The 19,996-nt window shown below is 44.4% G+C and overlaps 1 protein-coding gene across 1 annotated transcript in view; it reads left to right on the top strand.

The window, feature by feature from the left end:
* ITGB5 (integrin subunit beta 5) overlaps window positions 1–19,996 on the top strand; it is a 121,992-nt gene that overhangs the window by 18,859 nt on the left and 83,137 nt on the right. Inside the window, exons 3-4 of the mRNA XM_047099143.1 lie at window positions 2,374–2,578; window positions 15,252–15,501. Of these exons, the coding sequence (XP_046955099.1) occupies window positions 2,374–2,578; window positions 15,252–15,501 (455 nt within the window). The remainder of the gene's footprint in view (window positions 1–2,373; window positions 2,579–15,251; window positions 15,502–19,996) is intronic.

Below are 19,996 nucleotides of genomic sequence, written 5' to 3' on the forward strand. Positions count from 1 at the left end.
TGACTAGGAAGCTTGGGTGAAGTTCACTGCTAATGCTGGTGTCTGGGCTGTAGGGCATGATCTCGATGGCCAAGCTGAAATGAATCGCCAAGGCTATGGACTAGGAATCATGCAACCACCTCCTGCAGGAAGCACGTTGGCTCTGTAACCTAGTCTGTTTTAGACTGCAAGCTGCTCCAGACCAATGGGAGGGATGTCAGGGCTCCCTGTCACTCTGGGGATACCAAAGATGCTTTCTTTCATTGCCAACCTGATGGCAGAGTTTTGCCCTGGACAGCTCAAGACGGTGTACCTTGACAATCAGAACTGGGCCAAGCACGACCAGCTCGTCAGAATTGGAGGAGCTGGCAGCAAGGCCTAGTATGTCAGCAAGAAGTTCAGAAATTCTCGCCAAGTAGGCTCTGAGCAGGCGAGCCCCCGAGCCCTTCCAGCTCTGGACAGCCAATTAGACCTCCACTGCAGACAGCTCAGGACTGCAGACCTCTCCCTTCCCCCATCCCTGTGCTTTTGTACTGCTTCATTAGAATGTCTACATCAGAGCCGAACTTGGCCATGTGGAACCCAGTTTGGAAAGCCTAGCTTTGAAATCCTGTATAATTTCAAGGATAATTAGTTTTAGCTGGAATCATTATTTTTCTCACCTGTTCCACAAGTGTCTGGAGCCACTTATACTTACAGTACCAGCCCTGAGGTTGACAGGCAAGATCCCAGGGGTTCAATATACAAAAAAAAAAAAAATCAATTATGAAACAAAAAACACCAACAAAATTACAGAGGCCCAGAACAACACATCTGGTTTTACTTATATAAAAACACTGCAAATTGTTCTTAACTTCTTGGTCTTGAACCTTGTGAAGGCTCTAATAGGCATTGGCTAGTCCTGGGGCATCCTGGACCATGATGAACGAACGGCGAGTCCTCCGAGTGTCTGTGCTTCTCCCAGCAGTCTGGCTCCTAACACAGCAGTCAGGACACTTGAATCATCTGAGGCTCTCTGACAAAATGTTACAGAGGGGAGGGGAAGAGATCAGCATTGTAACTCCTCTAGCTATTACAAGGATTATCTAATCGAGTACTGGCATTCAGCCAGCTGGTGGAGGTGATCTTATTTTCTACATCCATCAGTGAAAGGATGTTCAGAGAGAATCTTGGGTTTACTTTGCTGTTGAAAATCCCCTTACTGCAAAATGATGAATACTTATAAGTACCATATTTTATAACAGAGTATATTATTTCATTTTAAAGTGAGTGGCCTAAACTCCTGATGCCCAGATAAGGTTGGGTCATCCTGATACCCAACCTTCTCCTAAACCAGCTTAAGAAAAGAAAGTGTTGGGGCACCTGGGTGGCTCAGTCAGTTAAGCGTCTGTCTTCAGCTCAGGTCATGATCTCATGGTTCATGAGCTCGAGCCCTGCATCGGACTCTGTGTTGACAGCTCAGAGCCTGGAGCCTGCTTCGGATTCTGTGTCCCCTTCTCTTTCTATCCCTTGCCCGCTCACTCTCTCTCTCTCTCTCAAAAATAAACAAACATTAAAAAAAATTAAAAAAAAAAGAAAAGAAAGTACCTTGTTTATTATTCAAATAACAGTAAAGATAATATAAAATATAATTTTAGTCACTCTAATGCCTCAACTATCCTTAATTAAAAAAAACTTTAGTTTTGAATCCCAATGCAGATATGATTTTATTTTCTGATTTAGTCTTCATAGTTTTGAATGACTGTGTTTGGAGATCATATACCATGTTTTTCTTATCATTTGGGGATTTAGGTTTATAAGATCATGCTATTTTAAATAACGCTGCAGTATATATCTTCTTATAGAGTTTCCCCTTCTGATTGATTTCTTGTGATAAATTCCTAAGAGTGGACCGCTGGGTCAAAGGGCACTGTGTTCGTTGCCATGTTGTCTAACAGAATGACTGTGCAGAATGTACAGGTCCTGCACAGTAGATGAGTGGACGGCTCAAAAGTTACCTCTTCATTGCCTGAATGACTACTTGTCCACTTATATAGCATCTTTCAAAATTTTTCAGTTGTGTAACTGACCAGTTACTTCCCCCCCCCCCCAATCATGTAGACACATGCATTTTTTCAGGCGAATTTTGACCATTAAAGGAACAGTGAAATGAAACAGTTTCATTATGCGTTTACAGTTTACAAAGTGCGGTCATATCCAGTACTTTAATTAACTCTTGTAATCCTCGGTGAGGCATATTGGGGTCTATGCTATCACTTTTACCGCTTTCAGACGATAAAAATGGAGTGCAGAGGGTTTCAGGTCCACGGGATGGTGATGGGTTTGCCACCTGAGGTGCTCTGGAAAGACAGCCTGACCACCGTGTGCTCTCTCCTCCTCTGTCTCTGCACCTAGGACTTCGGCAGCCTGCGCTCAGTCACCTCCCGGTGTGACTTGGAGGCAAACCTGGTCAAAAACGGCTGCGGAGGCGAGTTTGAGAGCCCAGCCAGCAGCACCCGGGTCCTGCGAAGCCTGCCTCTCAGCAGCAAGGGCTCCAGTCCCACGAGTTCGGATGTCATTCAGATGACGCCCCAGCAGGTTGCCCTGAGCCTGCGGCCTGGTGAGTGCCCTCGGATGGGACGTGTTAATAATGAGAAACCCAGCCCGGGCAGGCTGAGAGCAGAGCTGATAGAGGGAAATGGCAAGGTGTGGCCCAGACCCCAGAAGCAGAGTCCAAGGCCCCCGTGGACAGATGGGTAGCTTTGCTGTTTTTTTAATTGCAGAAAATTTAGAATTTTAGCCATTTTAAAGTATATAGTTCAGTGGCATTAAGTACATTCATGCACCAAGTTGTCTAAGTAGCACCACCATCCGTTTCCAGAACTTTTTATTACCCCAACTTGAAACACTGCCCATTAAACATGAATTCTCGATTGTACCCTCACTCTTGCCCCTGGAAGCCACCACTGTAGGTGCTCCTCTAGGTGCCCCATATGAGTAGACTCATACGGTAGTTTTCCTTCTGTGTCAGGCTTGTTTTACCCAGAAAATGTCTTCAGGGTTCATCCATGTTGTAGCAGGTGTCAGAATCTGCTTCCTTTTTAAGGCCGGTTGAAACTCCCTCATACATGTATGCTGCATTGTTTGTTCATCCGTGGACACTCGAGTTGCTTCCACTTTTCAGCTATTATAAATAGCATTATTGCATTTTATGGGAGGATACTGGCCGGTTTACTCCCTAGTGAATGCAAGTTTCTCAGGAAAGTGCTGCTTCCAGGAAAAAGTATGTTTTCTTGTCAGCAAATTCCATTTGAGTCCATGGCATTCTGAAGGGACAGACTTTCAGAGTAGAGGTGTTTTGTCTTACGACCCTAGAGCCCCTGCAAGCCCTAGAATTGATGGTGATGTGAAGAAACTAACAGATTTTGCATACCTGCTGTGTGCTGAATACCTAGCCAGCTCTAAGGTAGCTAATACCATTTTACACATGAAGGGCGACCCACTCAAGGTCTTCCACTTAGAAATGGTCTCTGAGGGGCGCCTGGGTGGCTTAGTCGGTTAAGCGTACGACTTCGGCTCAGGTCGTGATCTCACACTCCGTGAGTTCGAGCCCCGCGTCGGGCTCTGTGCTGACAGCTCGGAGCCTGGAGCCTGTTTCAGATTCTGTGTCTCCCTCTCTCTGACCCTCCCCCGTTCATGCTCTGTCTCCCTCTGTCTCAAAAATAAATAAACGTTAAAAAAAAATTAAAAAAAAAAAAAAAAAGAAATGGTCTCTGAGTCAGCTCCAGGTCTTTGTGACTGTAAAACTGCTGTTTTTTTCTAGTTCATCACTTTTGTTATATATTATTCTACATATTAGAATTGTTATGATGTCAAAGAGTAGATATGCGTGTGTCTAAATTAGGAAATACCACATTATCAAGAGAAGATAGCTTATTTCCAAATTCCTTTGAGTTTTAGCCTTTTCTTCTATGTCATTGCCTAAAAAAACCATTGGCAATAACTATTTCCAGAGGGTTTATATAGACCTCAGAGTTGCTTGGAGCCAGTGGCAAGAATCATGGATGTGGTTGGCCGTCCCGGGTTCCAGCTCTGATTCTGTCCCTAGCTCAGAGGGTATGGACAGGTTAGCCCTTCCCTTAGCATCTCAAGGTCTTTGTCACAAATGAGACTTTTTGTGTAGACACACCTAAAAAATTTTTTTTGTGTTTATTTATTTTTGAGGGGGGCGGCACAAGTGGGGCAGGGGCAGAGAGAGAGGGAGATACAGAATCTGAAGCAGGCTCCAGGCTCTGAGCTGTCAGCACAGAGCCCGACGCAGGGCTCGAACCCACAAACCATGAGATCATGACTTGAACTGCTGTTGGATGCTTAACCGACGAGCCACTCAGGCGCCCCTAAATACACTTTAAAAAGTTAAAATCAGCATTATTTTCTTTAAAAAAAAATTTTTTTTTAATGTTTATTTCTGAGACAGAGAGAGACAGAGCATGAGTGGGGGAGCGGCAGAGAGAGAGGGAGACACAGAATCAGAAGCAGGCTCCAGGCTCTGAGCTGTCACAGCATAGAGCCCGACGCGGGGCTTGAACCCACAACCTGTGAGATCATAACCTGAGTCGAAGTCGGTCCCTCAACCGACTGAGCCACCCAGGCGCCACTTAAAAAATTTTTTTTGATGTTTGTTTATTTTTGAAGGAGAGAGAGACAGAGTGTGAGGGGGGGAGGGGCAGAGAGAGAAGGAGACACAGAATCTGAAGCAGGCTCCAGGCTCCGAGCTGTCAGCACAGAGCCCGACACGGGGCTCGAACCCATAAACCATGAGATCATGACCTGAGCGGAAGTGGGAGGCTTAACCAACTGAGCCACCCCGCCACCCCTAAAATTAGCATTATTTTCAAAGAGTAGTGGCCAAAGGTGTCAATTCTGGAGTCGGACAGGTCTGGGTTTGAATAGTGACTCTCTGTGTCTCAGAATTGGTTTTAGCCCAGCACTGCCATCATAAGCACTTAGTTATGCTTGCTCTTGTTGCTGACATCCTATGGTTAAGAATTGTTTTGTTCTGCCTCTTGAATGGTCTTGGAAATACGAAACAAAATAAGGGTGTATGTGGCCCTGCTACTTAGAGAGGCACACACTACCAGATCACAGGAATTAGTGTGGGGATTAGTTGAGGTTGCTATTTTTATGAGTCCACTGTAAGTGACACTTAGGCTTTTTGTTTGGTGAGATACCATGCTGAGAGAGAGAAGGAAGGGAGCTCTGGCAGAGCTGTGTGCCAGCGTAGAGAAGAGTCAGCTGAGCCTTTATGTGGGTAGCTATTTGGTGATGTGCTCTGGGTTAAAATAACTCATCTCCTTATGTGAAGACAGGCTCAGGGTCAGGGGCTGTGACCCAGAAGGGGATGTAGGAATTGTGGTAGACTATTAAGATATTAGAACATTGTGTAGGGTAAAGTGGCTGGCCGTTAATGTGAATGATGTGTCTTCTTTTTTATTTAATTATAGTATAACAGTAACTTAAAGGAAATTCTTGAAAAATCTACTTTAATGCAATATTATTTTTCATTTTTACTAGATCCTGTCTCTATTTTTGTGTTCATATTTTTCATATACTTATAATGTATTTATAATCATGTACTGTCTTCAGTAATTAACAAAGAACAAAATTCGTATCTCCAAACCAGTTTATAGTTTCAGGGTCACCAACAAGGGAGGTTTTTAACTTATATTTTTGCATCTTGTCATTTAGAATTGCTCTCAGAGCCCATGGTTTTCTAAGAAGTATTTTCCTTCAAGGTGGCAAATCCTTATTCTTCAGGGTAGATTTAGTTTAGGAAGGAGTTGGAAGTCACACAAAGCCAGAGATGTTGTAGTTTTAATTCTCCTTCTTAAAATCAGAGTTAAGGTATGACTGTGAGGCAGAGAAACTGTTGTTTGACTTGACTTACCGACTGGCTTTTCAGCAGCTCTCAAAGAGGAGTTAAAGAAGTGATTTGAGTGAAGGTAGCCTCCTTGGGCAAAGTTTTCTTGGCAGTATATTTATGCACAGCACTGATTTATGCACAAAGCACAATGTATGCTCAGTTAAAGAAGAAAGAAGTCAGTCTTATTCTAATATGCTTGTTGTTAGAATTCCAAGTCATCACATATTTAAGAAATGCATTATTTTGCCTACTGAACTGTCTCAGAAATGAACAAAAAAAAGGGTGTATGGGGCCCTGCTGGATTGCCAGGGATTAGTGTTGGGGTTAGTTGAGGTTACTGATGTTAGCAGTCTGGGTAGAGTCTCATCTCATGCTAAGCATTGTGATACAGTTTCTGGTGTTGGAAATAAAATGGAAAGCGTGATCCTTTTTCTATTTTTTTGTTTATTTTTATTTTTTAATTTTTTTAAACTTTATTTTTTTATTTAAAAAATTGTTTTTACATTTATTTATTTTTGAGAGAGAGAGAGAGAGACAGCACAAGTGGGGGAGGGGCAGAGAGAGAAGGAGACACACAGAATTTGAAGCAGGCTCCAGGCCCTGAGCTGTCATTACAGAGCTCGATGCAGGCTCGAAGTCACAAACTGCGAGATTATGATCTGAGCCGAAGTCGGACACTTAAACGACTGAGCCACCCAGGGGCCCCAAACTTTATTTATTTTGAGAGAGACACAGAGAGCAAGCAAGGGAGGGACAGAGACAGACAGAATACCGAACAGGCTCCATGCACTGTCAGCACAGAGCCCACTATGGGGCTCGAACCCACAAACCATGAGATCATGACCCAAGCCGAAACCAAGAGTTGGACACTCAACTGACTGAGCCATCCAGGTGCCCGATCCTTTTTTCAAGACAAAATCATTTTGTGGGTGCTGTGGATGGGCTCTGATTGTGTATGTGGTGATGGAGAGCCCATTTCTGGGAGGTCAAGGTGATGGAGGGACTGGCTGCCCAGTTAAGGTGTACCCAAACTATGAGGATGTTTGTCTATAGAGATGAACACTTGGAGGAGATCTGATGAAAATGTGAATTCCTAAAGGTCTAGAACCTTGTAAATATATTTATGAAATGTAGAAACACCTGAAGCCAATGAAGCCTCTTAAAATCTTGAACATTTTAATATTTTTAAAGAGAAGGACAGGCAGGCCCCAGATATTTATTTATTTGGGGGAGGTAGAGAATGCTATGTTGTAGTCAGCAACATTCAGTTTACCAAGTGCATAGTTAACCTAAGTTAATCACCCCCTGACTCTGGAGAAGCCCTTGAGATATAGTGATTTTTTCCATTATTTATTTTTAGAAATGCTTTTTTGTCTCCTCCCTCACATAGATATTTGCTGAGTGAAGTGTAACCCTTTGCCAGCCTTATACCAGACTAATCGAAGGCAAGCCTTGGTATAGTATGAGTGAGTTGTTGTTCCAGGGGAAGCCTGGGGAAAAGAAAGGAAAATTTCCCTCTATACAGAACTTTTTGTTTTGCTTTTCTTTCTTTCTTTCTTTCTTTCTTTCTTTCTTTCTTTCTTTCTTTCTTTCTTTCTTTCTTTCATTAAAACGTGATTCCCATACTGTAGAAGTCACAATTTTATTATCTGATTTTTATGTTTTTAAATAATTTTTTAAGCGTATTTGGTTTTTTAAATAATCTGTACACCTTACAGGGGGCTTGAACTCACAACCCTGATATCAAGAGTTGCACGCTTTTCTGAGTGAACCAGCTGGGTGCCCAAGTCACCATTTTAAAGTATACAATTCAGGAGTGCCTGGGTGTCTCAATCGGTTAAGTGTCTGACTTCGGCTCAGGTCATGATCTCATGGTTTGTGGATTCGAGCCTGCGTCGGGCTCTGTGCTGACAGCTCAGAGCCTGGAGCCTGCTTCAGATTCTGTGTCTCCCTCTCTCTCTACCCCTCCCCAGCTCATGCTCTGTTTCTCTTTCAAAAATAAAAAACATTAAAAAAAATTTTTTTTAAAGTGTATAATTCAGTGGTTTATAGTATATTTGCAACATTGTGCAACCATCACCACTGTCTCATTCCAGAATACTTTCCTTACCTCAAAAAGAAACCCTATATGCATTAACATACCCTCCTTATCTTTTCCCTCCCTGCCACGTAGGTCCTGGCAGCCTCCAATCTACTTCCTATTTCTATGTTTTTGCTTATTCTGGACATTGTTCTCTTTCTTTCTTTCTTTCTTTCTTTCTTTCTTTCCTTTCTTTCCTTTCTTTCCTTTCTTTCTTTTCTTTCTTTCTATTTGGAGAGAGAGGAAGAGCATGAGTTGGGGAGTGAGGGCAAAGGGAGAGAGAATCCTAAGTAGGCTCCACGCTCAGCACTGAGTCTGATGCAGGGCTGAATCCCATGACCCTGGAATCATGACCTGAGCTGAAATCAAGAGTGGGACACTCAACCAACAGAGTCACCCAGGTGTCCCTATTCTGGACATTATATATAAATCATATGGTATATGGCATTTTATGTCTGGCTTCTTTCACTTTGCAAAATATCTTCAAGATTCATCGATGTTGTAGCATTTATCACTTCCTTCCTTCCTTTTCATGGCCAGATAATATTCCATTGGGTCTGTATAGATATACCACATTTTAGCTGATGAATACTGGGGCTGTTTTCACTTTGGGGCAGTCATGACTAATGCTACTGTAAAAATTCATGCACAAGTTTTTGTTTGGACATGTGTTTTCAGTAATCTTGAGTACATTGCTAGGAGAAGAATTTCTGGGTCATATGGTAATTCTGTGTTTAACTTTTTGAGGAACTGCCAACTTTAAACAAGATTGTGTAAACACAGCATCATGTTTTCCATTTTGTTTTCAGTCCTGGAACTGTATGTGAGGATAACAACCTTAAAAAATTCTTAACAAAGGATGTAAACTTTGGAATAAAGGTTATTGAAATGGTGAATAAAAGGCCATAGGTAGGTTGAAGCACTGGGGCAGTTAGAAGGGATTTACTTAAGTCACCATTTGCCTCGATCCTTTAGCTCATTGACCAGTAGTTTGTTTTTTCGTGTGCTTTATTTTGAAATAATTTTAGGTTCACAAGAAGTTGCAAAAGTAATAGAGTTTTTTATACCCTTCCTAGTGTTCCCTGATAACATGTTACATAACCAAAGTACATTACTGAAACTAGGAAACTGACATTGGTACAGCACTATTAACTAAACTACAGGTGATTGGTTGCTTTTGAGATGGGTTTCCTGCCAGTCCGTGTCTGTGCTTTTTTTCCCCCTCCTCCCGGTTCTACTTTGGGGATGCCAGTTACCTGACTTACAGATTGCTTCTGCCACCCAGAATGACAGAGTATATACTTTATTAAAAAGACTAAGAAAGACTTCATGGTGGGTAGATAAGAGGTTGGCTATAGATGGAATGTTTGTGGCCTCCCTCCAAAGTTTATTTATTTATTTTTATTTTTAAGTTTATTCATTTTGAGAGAGAGAGAGAGAGAGACAGAGACAGAGACAGAGAACACAAACAGGGGAGGGGCAGAGAGAGAATCCCAACCAGGTTCTGTGCTGTCTGCACAGAGCCCGATGGTGGGGCTTAAACTCATGAATCATGAGATCATGACCTGAGCTGAAACCAAGAGTCAGACTCTTAACCGACTGAGCTACCCAGGCGCCCTGCCCCCAACATTTATAAATTGAAATCTAACCCCCAGTGTGATTGTATCAGGAGGTGTTAGGGCCTTGGGAAGTGATTAAGGCATGAGGACAGAGCCCTCGTGATTGGTATTACTGCTTTGAATTTATAAAAGACCGCAGAGGGCTCCCTGTCCCTTCTGCCATGTGAGGAAACAGCAAGAAGTCAGCAGTCTGCATCCCAGAAGAGGATTCTCACCAGAACTCAACCGTGCTGGCATGTTGACCTTGGATTTGAAGGCTTCAGGACTGTGAGAGAGAAATTTCTGTTGTTTATTTTTATTTTTGAAAAAAAAAATTTTTTTTTTAACATTTATTTATTTTTGAGACAGAGAGAGACAGAGCATGAACGGGGGGAGGGCCAGAGAGAGAGGGAGACACAGAATCTGAAGTAGGCTCCAGGCTCTGAGCTGTCAGCACAGAGCCTGATGCGGGGCTCGAACTCACGGACCGTGAGATCGTGACCTGAGCGAAGTCGGACGCTCAACCGACTGAGCCACCCAGGTGCCCCGAAATTTCTGTTGTTTAAAAGCCATCCAGTCTATGGTACTTGTAAGCCCAAATGGCCCAAGACAAGGTTATTTTCAAGGACACTAGGGATGCCAAGCCCTGGTGCTCGGGGGTGGACACTGTAGAGGCCAACTGTGTCTTCATGTGGTGCCTTCCTGGGTTCCATCTGTCAAGAGTCAGAATTCTGGGCTGAGGAGTGGGGTGGGTTGCAGCACACCAGCCTTGTCCTTGACCAGGGAAGCAATTCTTTGGCTCCATGTCTGGATTTAATTCTTGGATGCTAATTACCTTCGGCTACAGTAAACAGAAGAGCTAGATGAGAGTCCTGAGGTATGCACCTGGGCCCTAATTCCCTGTAGGTCCTGTTTGCAATATACCTGATTTTAAGGTGTCCCTTCTTTCTTTCAATTTTTGGCACAGAAGGGTATTTCTGGGGAATCAAAAACTACTTACATTCATTTGGGGATGGCACGCATCTCTGTCGGTTGGAATACTGCTTTGTCTGAATGTTTGAACAAAATTCGATCTTAAACACACCAGGGATCCTTGGTGGAATCCCTACCTTCACTGTCTCCACTTCTTATTGAAGGAGCAGCAGAGAAAACAAACTGTGAAAGTATATTTCAAGCAGATGGTTGATACTTGACTATGGTGGGGGAACCTGAGCAAGAGGCAGGCATTTTGTGCAAAGCACCGCCAGAGCTGGGAGCTTTGGAAATGGGAAAAACCAGGACATGAGAGGGCCTGCTTGCAGGGCAGGTGCGAGGTGCTTGGCTGTTTTGGGGGGTGTGCTTTGTCCCATTTGTTTGATCCTGCTGCTGGTGAAATGGGAGTCCTGTGGAATGGCCCCAGAGAGGAGGGGTAAAGCCACAGGGGATGACGAGCCTGTAGTGGTCTGACCTGGAGTGGGGCAGGGGGGCATGTGGGCTGGGTTGGTGTCGCCAGAAGCGGGCACTGATGGAGTGCTCATGGTGAAGTTGATAAGGGCTCTGCTGGATGCATGGAAGTGACAGGTCTCCGGTGGTGCAGAGCGGTGTGGTTGGATGTATTGCCAGAGTGTATCTAAGTTTGCGTGGTTCTGGAAGTATGCCCAAAGATGGAAAATGGGTCCCAGACTTTCTCTCTGCATGTGGCAGTGGCCTCTCCTTCAGTCGGCTGACCTCGGAAGCCTTGCTTGTAGGGGAGCTAGTGCACAGCTGCTTAACTCCCACACTTAGCACTCATGCTGAGAATTGGTCCAGGAATGTCCTTCCTTCCAAAATCTGCTGATGGGACATCCCAATATTGCCAAGGCCCCCTCAGGAGTTTGTGGCATTTAAAACCAGGTATAGTGGGGCTCAGTAGGTTAAACTTCCGACTTCAGCTCAGGTCATGATCTCATAGTTCGTGGGTTTGAGCCCTGTGTCGGGCTCTGTGCCGACAGCTCAGAGCCTGGAGCCTGCTTTGGATTGTCTCTCTCTCTCTCTCTCTCTCTCTCTCTCTCTCTCTCTCTCTCCCCCCCCCACCCCCTGCTTGCTCTCTGTCTCTCTCTCTCTGTCTCTCAAAAATGAATAAACATTAAAATTAATTAATTAATTAATTAAAAAAAATCAGGTGGAGTTGACATAGCAGTAAACCCTCATTCTGAACCCTAATCATACTACCCTCTTTCTTATACCCTTCAGTTTTTGGAAAACTGGGAGAAATACTTCTTTTTAATATTTGCAGCCCCCCATGTGTGCTTTTTAAAAATTTTTTTTTCAACGGTTTTTATTTATTTTTGAGACAGAGAGAGACAGAGCATGAACGGGGGAGGGGCAGAGAGAGAGGGAGACACAGAATCGGAAACAGGCTCCAGGCTCTGAGCCATCAGCCCAGAGCCTGACGAGGGGTTGGAACTCACGGACCGCGAGATCGTGACCTGGCTGAAGTCGGACGCTTAACCGACTGCGCCACCCAGGCGCCCCATGTGTGCTTTTTAAAGTAATCAGTTTCCCTCAGAATATGATGCCAAAGAGATTTCTGACTTCAGAATAGATACCACCTTAACACACACAAACGTGTATATCATACCTTGTTTGTCTTTTTGCTTTCATGCCTGAAAAATGTGTAGTTAAAATTTAATACCCAAGGCTAGAGCCGTTCACAATGAAGTTCCTGGCAGAATTTTCTATCTCCCTTTTTGTCCTTAGGGGAAATTGCTTTATTTTATTTATTTATTTTTTTAACGTTTATTTGTTTTTGAGACAGAGAGAGACAGAGCATAAATGGGGGAGGGTCAGAGAGAGAGGGAGACACAGAATCCAAAGCAGGCTCCAGGCTCTGAGCCATCAGCCCAGAGCCCGATGCGGGGCTCGAACTCACGGACCGCGAGATCGTGACCTGAGCTGAAGTTGGATGCTTAACCGACTGAGCCACCCAGGCGCCCCAGAAATTGCTTTAATAACTGACTTTTGGGGGAACCCAGGGGAGGTTTTCCTTGTGTACAAGCATTTGTGTGGTGTTAGGATACATTGTGTCCTTTGATCCCCACAGTAATTAACATCCTCCCATTTCACTGATCCAGAAACTGAGGAGCAAATTTAGAGGAGCCTGAAGTCTTCCAGGTTCTGGGTGACAAGGTCTGGATTTTAAGCCAGCTCTCGCTCTCCAAATCTGGTGCCCTCTTCCCTCCCAGGGGTGCCTCCCAAGTCCAAGCCTGTTCTCCGCTCTCTGGTCCTAAAGTCCTCATCTGTTCATTACTCATAATCCACAAAAAGGTAGAAGTGGATTCTGGATAAAAGAAGATGTAGTTGGTAAGTTGGGGGGAAGGGCACAGGTGGACAGAAAATGTAGAAGACTCTGCCAAGAGGTCATGGGATTGGACAGAGCAGACATGATTATAGGCTCTGCCCATTTGGGGTCTGTGGTCTGCCCACACAAAGACCAAGGAGGTTCTCCCTTCCCCCAAGTTCTCTTCCCTCCGGCCCCTCCCCCACTGTGATGTGGCATCCAGGGCTGGGAGGGGCTCAGAGCAGGGACCTGCTGTCTGCCTGATGGGAGCCAGAGGCAGACATTACAGCAGTCTAGAATTCATTCTGGAAGAAATCTCCAACATTCCTCAGCTTGAGTCAGACTCTGATGGTTTTTAAAAATAGGCTCCTGTGAACAGACAACCCAAACTGCATCAGTCTTGAGGAGGCGAGGACAGGACACGCAAAGACAAGTCCCGGGAAGCAGGCTCAGTGCTGTCACTCAGGCAAAAAATAGTAATTATAATAATTATACTTCATTTGTGCAGGCATTACTGCTTACCAAACACTGCTCTTCAAATGAGCGCTTCATAGGCTTAATCAGTGCTGTGCTGTTATTATTTCCATTGTTGATCTAAGGACACAGGCTCAGGTTGCTACCCTAGTTGAGGGACCGAGCTGGAACTTGGACTGAAATCTTTAGGTCATCTGAATCTGCATGGTCTAGTTAATATAATGCGACTTGTCTGGGGTGGGAGAAGGAGAAGGAGCACATGGGATTGGGGTCCCTATCCTCCAAGTTCAAGAAGGCTTCAGCTTGCTGGTTGTCAGCTCGAGATGGGAGACCAGCTTCTCTCCCATCCAAGTACTAACCAGGCCGACCCTGCTTAGCTTCTGAGATCAGACGAGATCGGGCGCGTTCAGGGAGACCAGCTTCTCTGAGAGGTGACTGCCACCACCAGGTGTGGACTCTGTGGGCAGGAGAGGCCAGCCTCACTGTGCTCTTCTGAATACACGAGTATGTCCAGATGTCAAATGTGTGTGTGCAGCAATCCTACCTAGAGAGTTCAAGGACATCTTGGTGCCTCTGAAAAACTAATAAGCTCAAGGACAGATAGAATTACTTGGTATGATTGCCTCTTGAAGTCGGTTCTAAATGATGTGTTTTTAGAGGCTATGAAATGATGTAGGATAATTATCCTGGCATGGGTCCCCTGGTTGCTGCACTGACTTGGGTCTTTCTGTAAACCCTGGGAGGAGGTGACATTGCAGAGGGCCACGCCTCCCAGACACTGGCTTTTCTCTTTGTTCATTTTCTCTGAATTAATTCCGCTTTCCTCTGTCTCTGACTCTTATTTTACAACCAAGAATTATTTTCTTTTTCTTGTAGCTGGTAGACAAATCTAGTAGTGTTTTCTTTCTTTCTTTCTTTCCTTCCCCCCTTCGTTTTGATGGTGCTAAAATTTAGAATCTGTCTTCCTGTATTTTTATACATATAACTTCTTTTTTTTTTTTTTCTTTTTACTTTAGAGACAGTGAGTGCAAGAGAGCACATGAACAGGGGAGAGGGGCAGAGGGAGAGACAGAGAATCTCAAGCAGGCTCTGTGCCCAGAGTGGAGCCTGGCAAGGGGCTTGATCCCATGACCCTGGGATCATGACCTGAGCCAAAGTCAAGAGTTGGATGCTCAACCAACTGAGCCACCCAGGCACCCCTGTACATATAATTTGTAATGATAATAATTTGTGTCTATGATATCCCAAAATGTCAAATATTCCCAAGAACTAAATACTGTTGCCTATAAATGCCTAGGAAAGTAGAAATAGGAGACATGGCACAAGCAAAAAATGTTTTTGCCCTTTGGGTGTATTTTAAGTGACAGTGTGTCCCCGCTCTCACTTGCCTTATACCTCTCTCCCTTCGCCCTCAGTTCTTACTCGTTCCCGTACCTCCTTTTGTTTATTTCTTCCCTGTTTTCTGTTTCATACACACCTTGGCAGTCTCCTCCTGGCCACATTCCCACCTTGGCTTCTCCTTTCCCTGAAGTTGGTGCGGGTTGGTGGGTTAACTCTCACCTAATCCGTGTCCATGAAATTTTCTGGTCCATTATCCATCAACTGCCCAAGAGTCCTTTTGTTGACAAAACAGAACACCACTGGGGAGACTTGTTGTTAAGGAGTTTCCTCAAAAATGCCGAGCAAATTATTTGGAAGGAGAACCTAGAACTTCACCCTCAACACCATATTCCCTTCAGTTACTCTTCTTCCAAGAAAAATATTTCTTCTTCTTTTTTTTTTAAGAACAATATTTCTTTTGAGAGGCATGTCGTCACTAAAGAAAAGTAAGAGGGGGACCAGCTTTGAAAGTGAAATCCATCCCTTCAGCTCCCAGCGAGTTGGATGACCTCTAATTGCGTGGCCTCTCTGTTGGCACAGGCGATAAGACTACCTTCCAGCTGCAGGTTCGACAGGTGGAGGATTACCCTGTGGACTTGTACTACCTGATGGACCTCTCCCTGTCCATGAAGGATGACTTGGACAGCATCCGAAACCTGGGCACCAAGCTGGCTGAGGAGATGAGGAAGCTCACCAGCAACTTCCGGTTGGGGTTCGGGTCTTTTGTAGACAAGAACATCTCCCCTTTCTCCTACACAGCACCGAGGTACCAGACCAATCCATGCATTGGGTGAGTGACCAGTCATCCTTCTGCTGGGTATTTAAGTGTAGGGGGAATGGAGTAGCAGGAAAACCCAAAGAAAGGACTAGGGAAGGCATATTGGGGGATGGGGCAGGCTTCAGTGTTTAATCTGATCAGTGATGACCTAGTCCTGTCTCTCCAACTGTGTGTGAAGACGTGAACTGTTGCAAGGCTGTGGGAAGGCATAATGATCATAGCTCATTTGTTTTCCTGCCTGATGTAGCACTGTTTTCTACATTGAGAGGTTTTATGTATGTATGTATGTCTGTATTTTTAATTTATTTATTTTTAATTTACATCCAAGTTAGTTAGCATATAGTGCAGTAATGATTTCAGGAGTAGATTCCTTAATGCCTCTTACCCATTTAGCTCATTCCCCCTCCCACAACCCCTCCAGTAACCCTCTGTTTGTTCTCTATATTTAAGAGTCTCTTATGTTTTGTCCCCCTCTCTGTTTATATATAATTTTTGCTTCCCTTCCCTTATGTTCATCTGTTTTGTATCTTAAATTCCACATATGAGTGAAGTCATATATTTGTCTTTCTCTGATGAATTTCACTTAGTATAATACCTCTAGTTCCATCCACGTAGTTGCAAATGGCAAGATTTCCATTTTGCTGTTTGCCGACTAATACTCCATTTTGTGTATGTGTGTGTGTATGTGTATGTATGCATATATATATATGTATATATATATATATATATATATATATATATATGTATGTATGTATATATATGACATCTTCTTTATCCTTTATCCATTCATTCATCGATGGACATTTGGGCTCTTTCCATACTTTGGCTATTGTCAATAGCGCTGCTGTAAACTTTGGGGTACATGTGCCCCTTCAAAACAGCACACCTGTATCCCTTGGATAGATGCCTAGTGGTACAATTGCTAGGTCATAGGGTAGTTGTAGTTTTAGTTTTTTGAGGAACCTCCATCCTGTTTTCCAGAGTGGCTGCACCAGTTTGCATTCCCACCGGCAGTGCAAAAGAGATCCTCTCTCTCCGCATCCTCGCCAACATCTGTTGTTGCCTGAGTTGTTAATGTTAGCCATTCTGATAGATGTGAGGTAGTATCTCATTGTGGTTTTGATTTGCATTTCCCAGATGATGAGTGATGTTGAGCATTTTTTCACATGTCTGTTAGCCATGTGGATGTCTCCTTTGGAGAAGTGTGTATTCATGTCTTTTGCCCATTTCTTCACTGGATTCTTTGTTTTTTGGGTGTTGAGTTTGATAAATTCTTTATAGATTTTGGATACTAAACCTTTGCAAATATCTTCTGCCATTCCGTCGGTTGCCTTTTAGTTTTGCTGATTGTTTCCTTCACTGTGCAGAAGTGAAGGATGAGGTCCCAAGAGTTCATTTTTGCTTTTGTTTCCCTTGCTTCCGGAGACATGCTGAGTAAGAAGTTGCTGCGGCTGAGGTCATAGAGGTTTTTGCCTGCTTTCTCCTCCAGGATTTTGATGGCTTCCGGTCTTAAGTTTAGGTCTTTCATCCATTTTGAGTTTATTTTTGTGTATGGGGTAAGAAAGTGGTCCAGGTTCATTTTTCTGCATGTCGCTGTCCAGTTTTCCCAGCACCACTTGCTGAAGAGACTGTCTTTATTCCATTGGATATTCTTTGCTGCTTTGTCAAAGATTAGTTGGCCATACGTTTGTGGGTCCATTTCTGGGTTCTCTGTTCTGTTCCATTGATCTAAGTGTCTGTTTTTGTGCCATATTTATTTATTTTTAAGCTTATTTATTCATTTTGAGAGAGACATAGTGTGAGTGGGGGAGGGGCAGAGAAAGAGGGAGAGAGACAGAATCCCAAGCAGGCTCCATGCTGCCAGCGCAGAGCCCAGAGTGGGGCTTGAACTCACAAAACTGTGAGATCATGACCTGAGCCGAAACCAAGAGTCAAACGCTAATCCAACGGAACCTCCCAGGCGTCCCTCTACATTGAGTGATTTTAGACAATGTTTTCAGTAAGTGGACACCCAGGTTCAGGGAGGGAGCAGGCAGAACAGTGTAACCTTTCCTCTTGCTTGGGGTAAACTGAGGTGCTTGGGGATAAGTGAATTCCAAATCTGTCCCTGTTGTTATGTAAATATAACTTACCTTGGCAAAATGAAATGGAAGTCCTGGGTTTTAAAGGTATGATTTTGGGGGCGCCTGGGTGGCTCAGTTGGTTAAGCATCCGACTTCGGCTCAGGTCATGATATCACAGTCTGTGAGTTCGAGCCCCGCATTGGGCTCTGTGCTGACAGCCCAGAGCCTGGAGCCTGTTTCGGATTCTGTGTCTCCCTCTCTCTCTGACCCTCCCCCGTTCATGCTCTGTCTCTCTCTGTCTCAAAAATAAATAAAAACGTTAAAAAAAAATAAAAAAAAAATAAAGGTATGATTTTGTTTTTTCCAACATAAGTCAAGTACTTGAATTGGAAAATATTTGACAGATTATCAGACAGCAGGAATTTCTAACTGCTCCAACAAATAAATCGAAAAGTGTGTCGTGATAGAAGTTTATTTCCTGCTTACCTAAATCCAGTGGACACCTCCCTTCCACGCGGTGACTCAGGGACCCTTGCTCTGCCCACCCTGTACTCCTCTATCTTCTACATGTGGCTTTTAGGGTCGTTGTGCCTGGGCGGACGCTCGTAGGAGGAGCTTATGGGCCACCAGTGAATAGCCTTTGCCACTTCTGCACTTTATCAGACACGATGGAATTCTAGCAATGAAGCTGGAAACCAGTTCAGTTGTGCTCAGGAAGAAGAGGAAACAGGATTGGTGGACAGGACTCTGCCATGGTGTGTTTGTGTGGGGGGTGGAGGGTCACAGCCTCCAACTCCCCCAAGGCAACCTCTACAAGGTTGGTTTGTTTCCTTTCTAGTCTTACGAGTGTTCCTGTAAACGTCAGGATGATGTGGGCAGGATTACAATGAGTGGTAACTTCCAAGTTTTTCTTTCTCATCCCCACATACAACTTTAGTTAGGCTTTGGGATGTAAGACCCCAGAATACTTATTAGATAAGAAGCTGCTAAGACTGAGATTCTTACCAAGCATCAGGCACTGTACTATATGCCTTGAACCATGTGGACTATCTCATTCAAGTCTGATGGCAATCTTTTGAGGTCTCTAAGATTTATGTGAGCCATCCAAGGCTTAGGATAAACCACTTACCTAAGATTACACAACTTGTAAGGGGTAGATTTGGGGTAAGAGTCCAGACAAACTAGTTTTAGAGTCTGCATTCCCATTAATATGGTGCTTGCTTTTTCCGAATTCAAATCACATGACCGCACAGAGGCTTTACCTGAGTCTGAGGACAAATGCCCATCCCCAAACAACCCAACCTTCAAGGCGCTTGCCTAAGGGTAATGTTAGGTGATGCAACAGTAACATAGCCCCCAAATCTCAGTGGCTCAGCACCATCAGAGTGTCTTTCTTGCTTGTACAAACTCTGATGAGGCCTGAACTGGTTTCCACGGCAGCTCTCCTTGACTCGGTGACTCGGATCCAGGACCTTCCACCTGTGGTGGCATTTTCAGTTCTTGGGTTACTTGGCTGCCTCTGGGGGGAAGAGAGCTGTTCCTAAGCCCCTGAGCCTGCCCAGCTGCCCAGCTAATCTTCCACAACCTCAACAGCTCCCAGGCCTGGGTTTGGCTGGGTGCTCAGGATGCAGTGGTGTTTATGCTGGTAATGTATGTTTTCCGGAATCTTTCCTAATTTTCTGTAAATCTCCTAGAAGCTCCCTTACGTGTTCCCCAGGGGTTGGGAACTGACACAATGGTGGGGAAGATAATAGATAAGAAAAAGGTTTAAATACAAAAGCAATTCTAAGTTCCTTAACTGTGAAGAGGCCCAGGTGTCATCATTTGCTGGGTTTAGCTTCCTCCTGGCCACAGGTGGCCTCTGGCATTATTATTACTTTGGTCCCGTCTCCAAGGCCTTTTCAGCTGAGTCTCAGTGCCGTGACCTGTTGTTGGAATTTTGCTTCTTACCAGGTACAACAGCAGCTTAACCAAAGCCTTTTTCAATTCATCCCTAAGAGTGATTCTGTCTGCTTCTTTTCACCTCTGCCTTCTGATTGGGCCCTGTTTCTGGACAGACAGGGTATATCTCCACGGTCACTTCCCCAGGACATCCACTCACTGTAAGATGTGCTAGATTGGCAGCCCAGAGAGGATGGAGGGGACTATCTCTGGAGACTCAGCATTCAGATATTCAGGGTTATCACTCACAATTTATCCAGAGTCCCTCTTGAAGGCCTGGAAGGCAGAACCAATTGTAGACGTAAAAGTCTTCTCAGTGAGCACAGGCACCCTGAAAGACTCGCAAGGCAGGAAATCTAGTGAAGAACAGGAGTTCTGAAGGAAACAGCAGGGCTGAGCCATGCAAATCTCTCTTCTGTAAGCTGGGCACCGCATCAGGGAGTCATTCTGGCTCAGTGAGCAGGCTGAGGTTTATCTCCGCACGGCCAGGCAGTGGAATGCAT

The sequence above is a fragment of the Lynx rufus genome, unplaced genomic scaffold (genome assembly GCF_022079265.1).
Source record: "Lynx rufus isolate CCGP_SWC_20201006 ecotype Redwood Valley unplaced genomic scaffold, mLynRuf1.p SCAF_5, whole genome shotgun sequence".
Classification (NCBI taxonomy): Eukaryota; Metazoa; Chordata; class Mammalia; order Carnivora; family Felidae; genus Lynx; species Lynx rufus.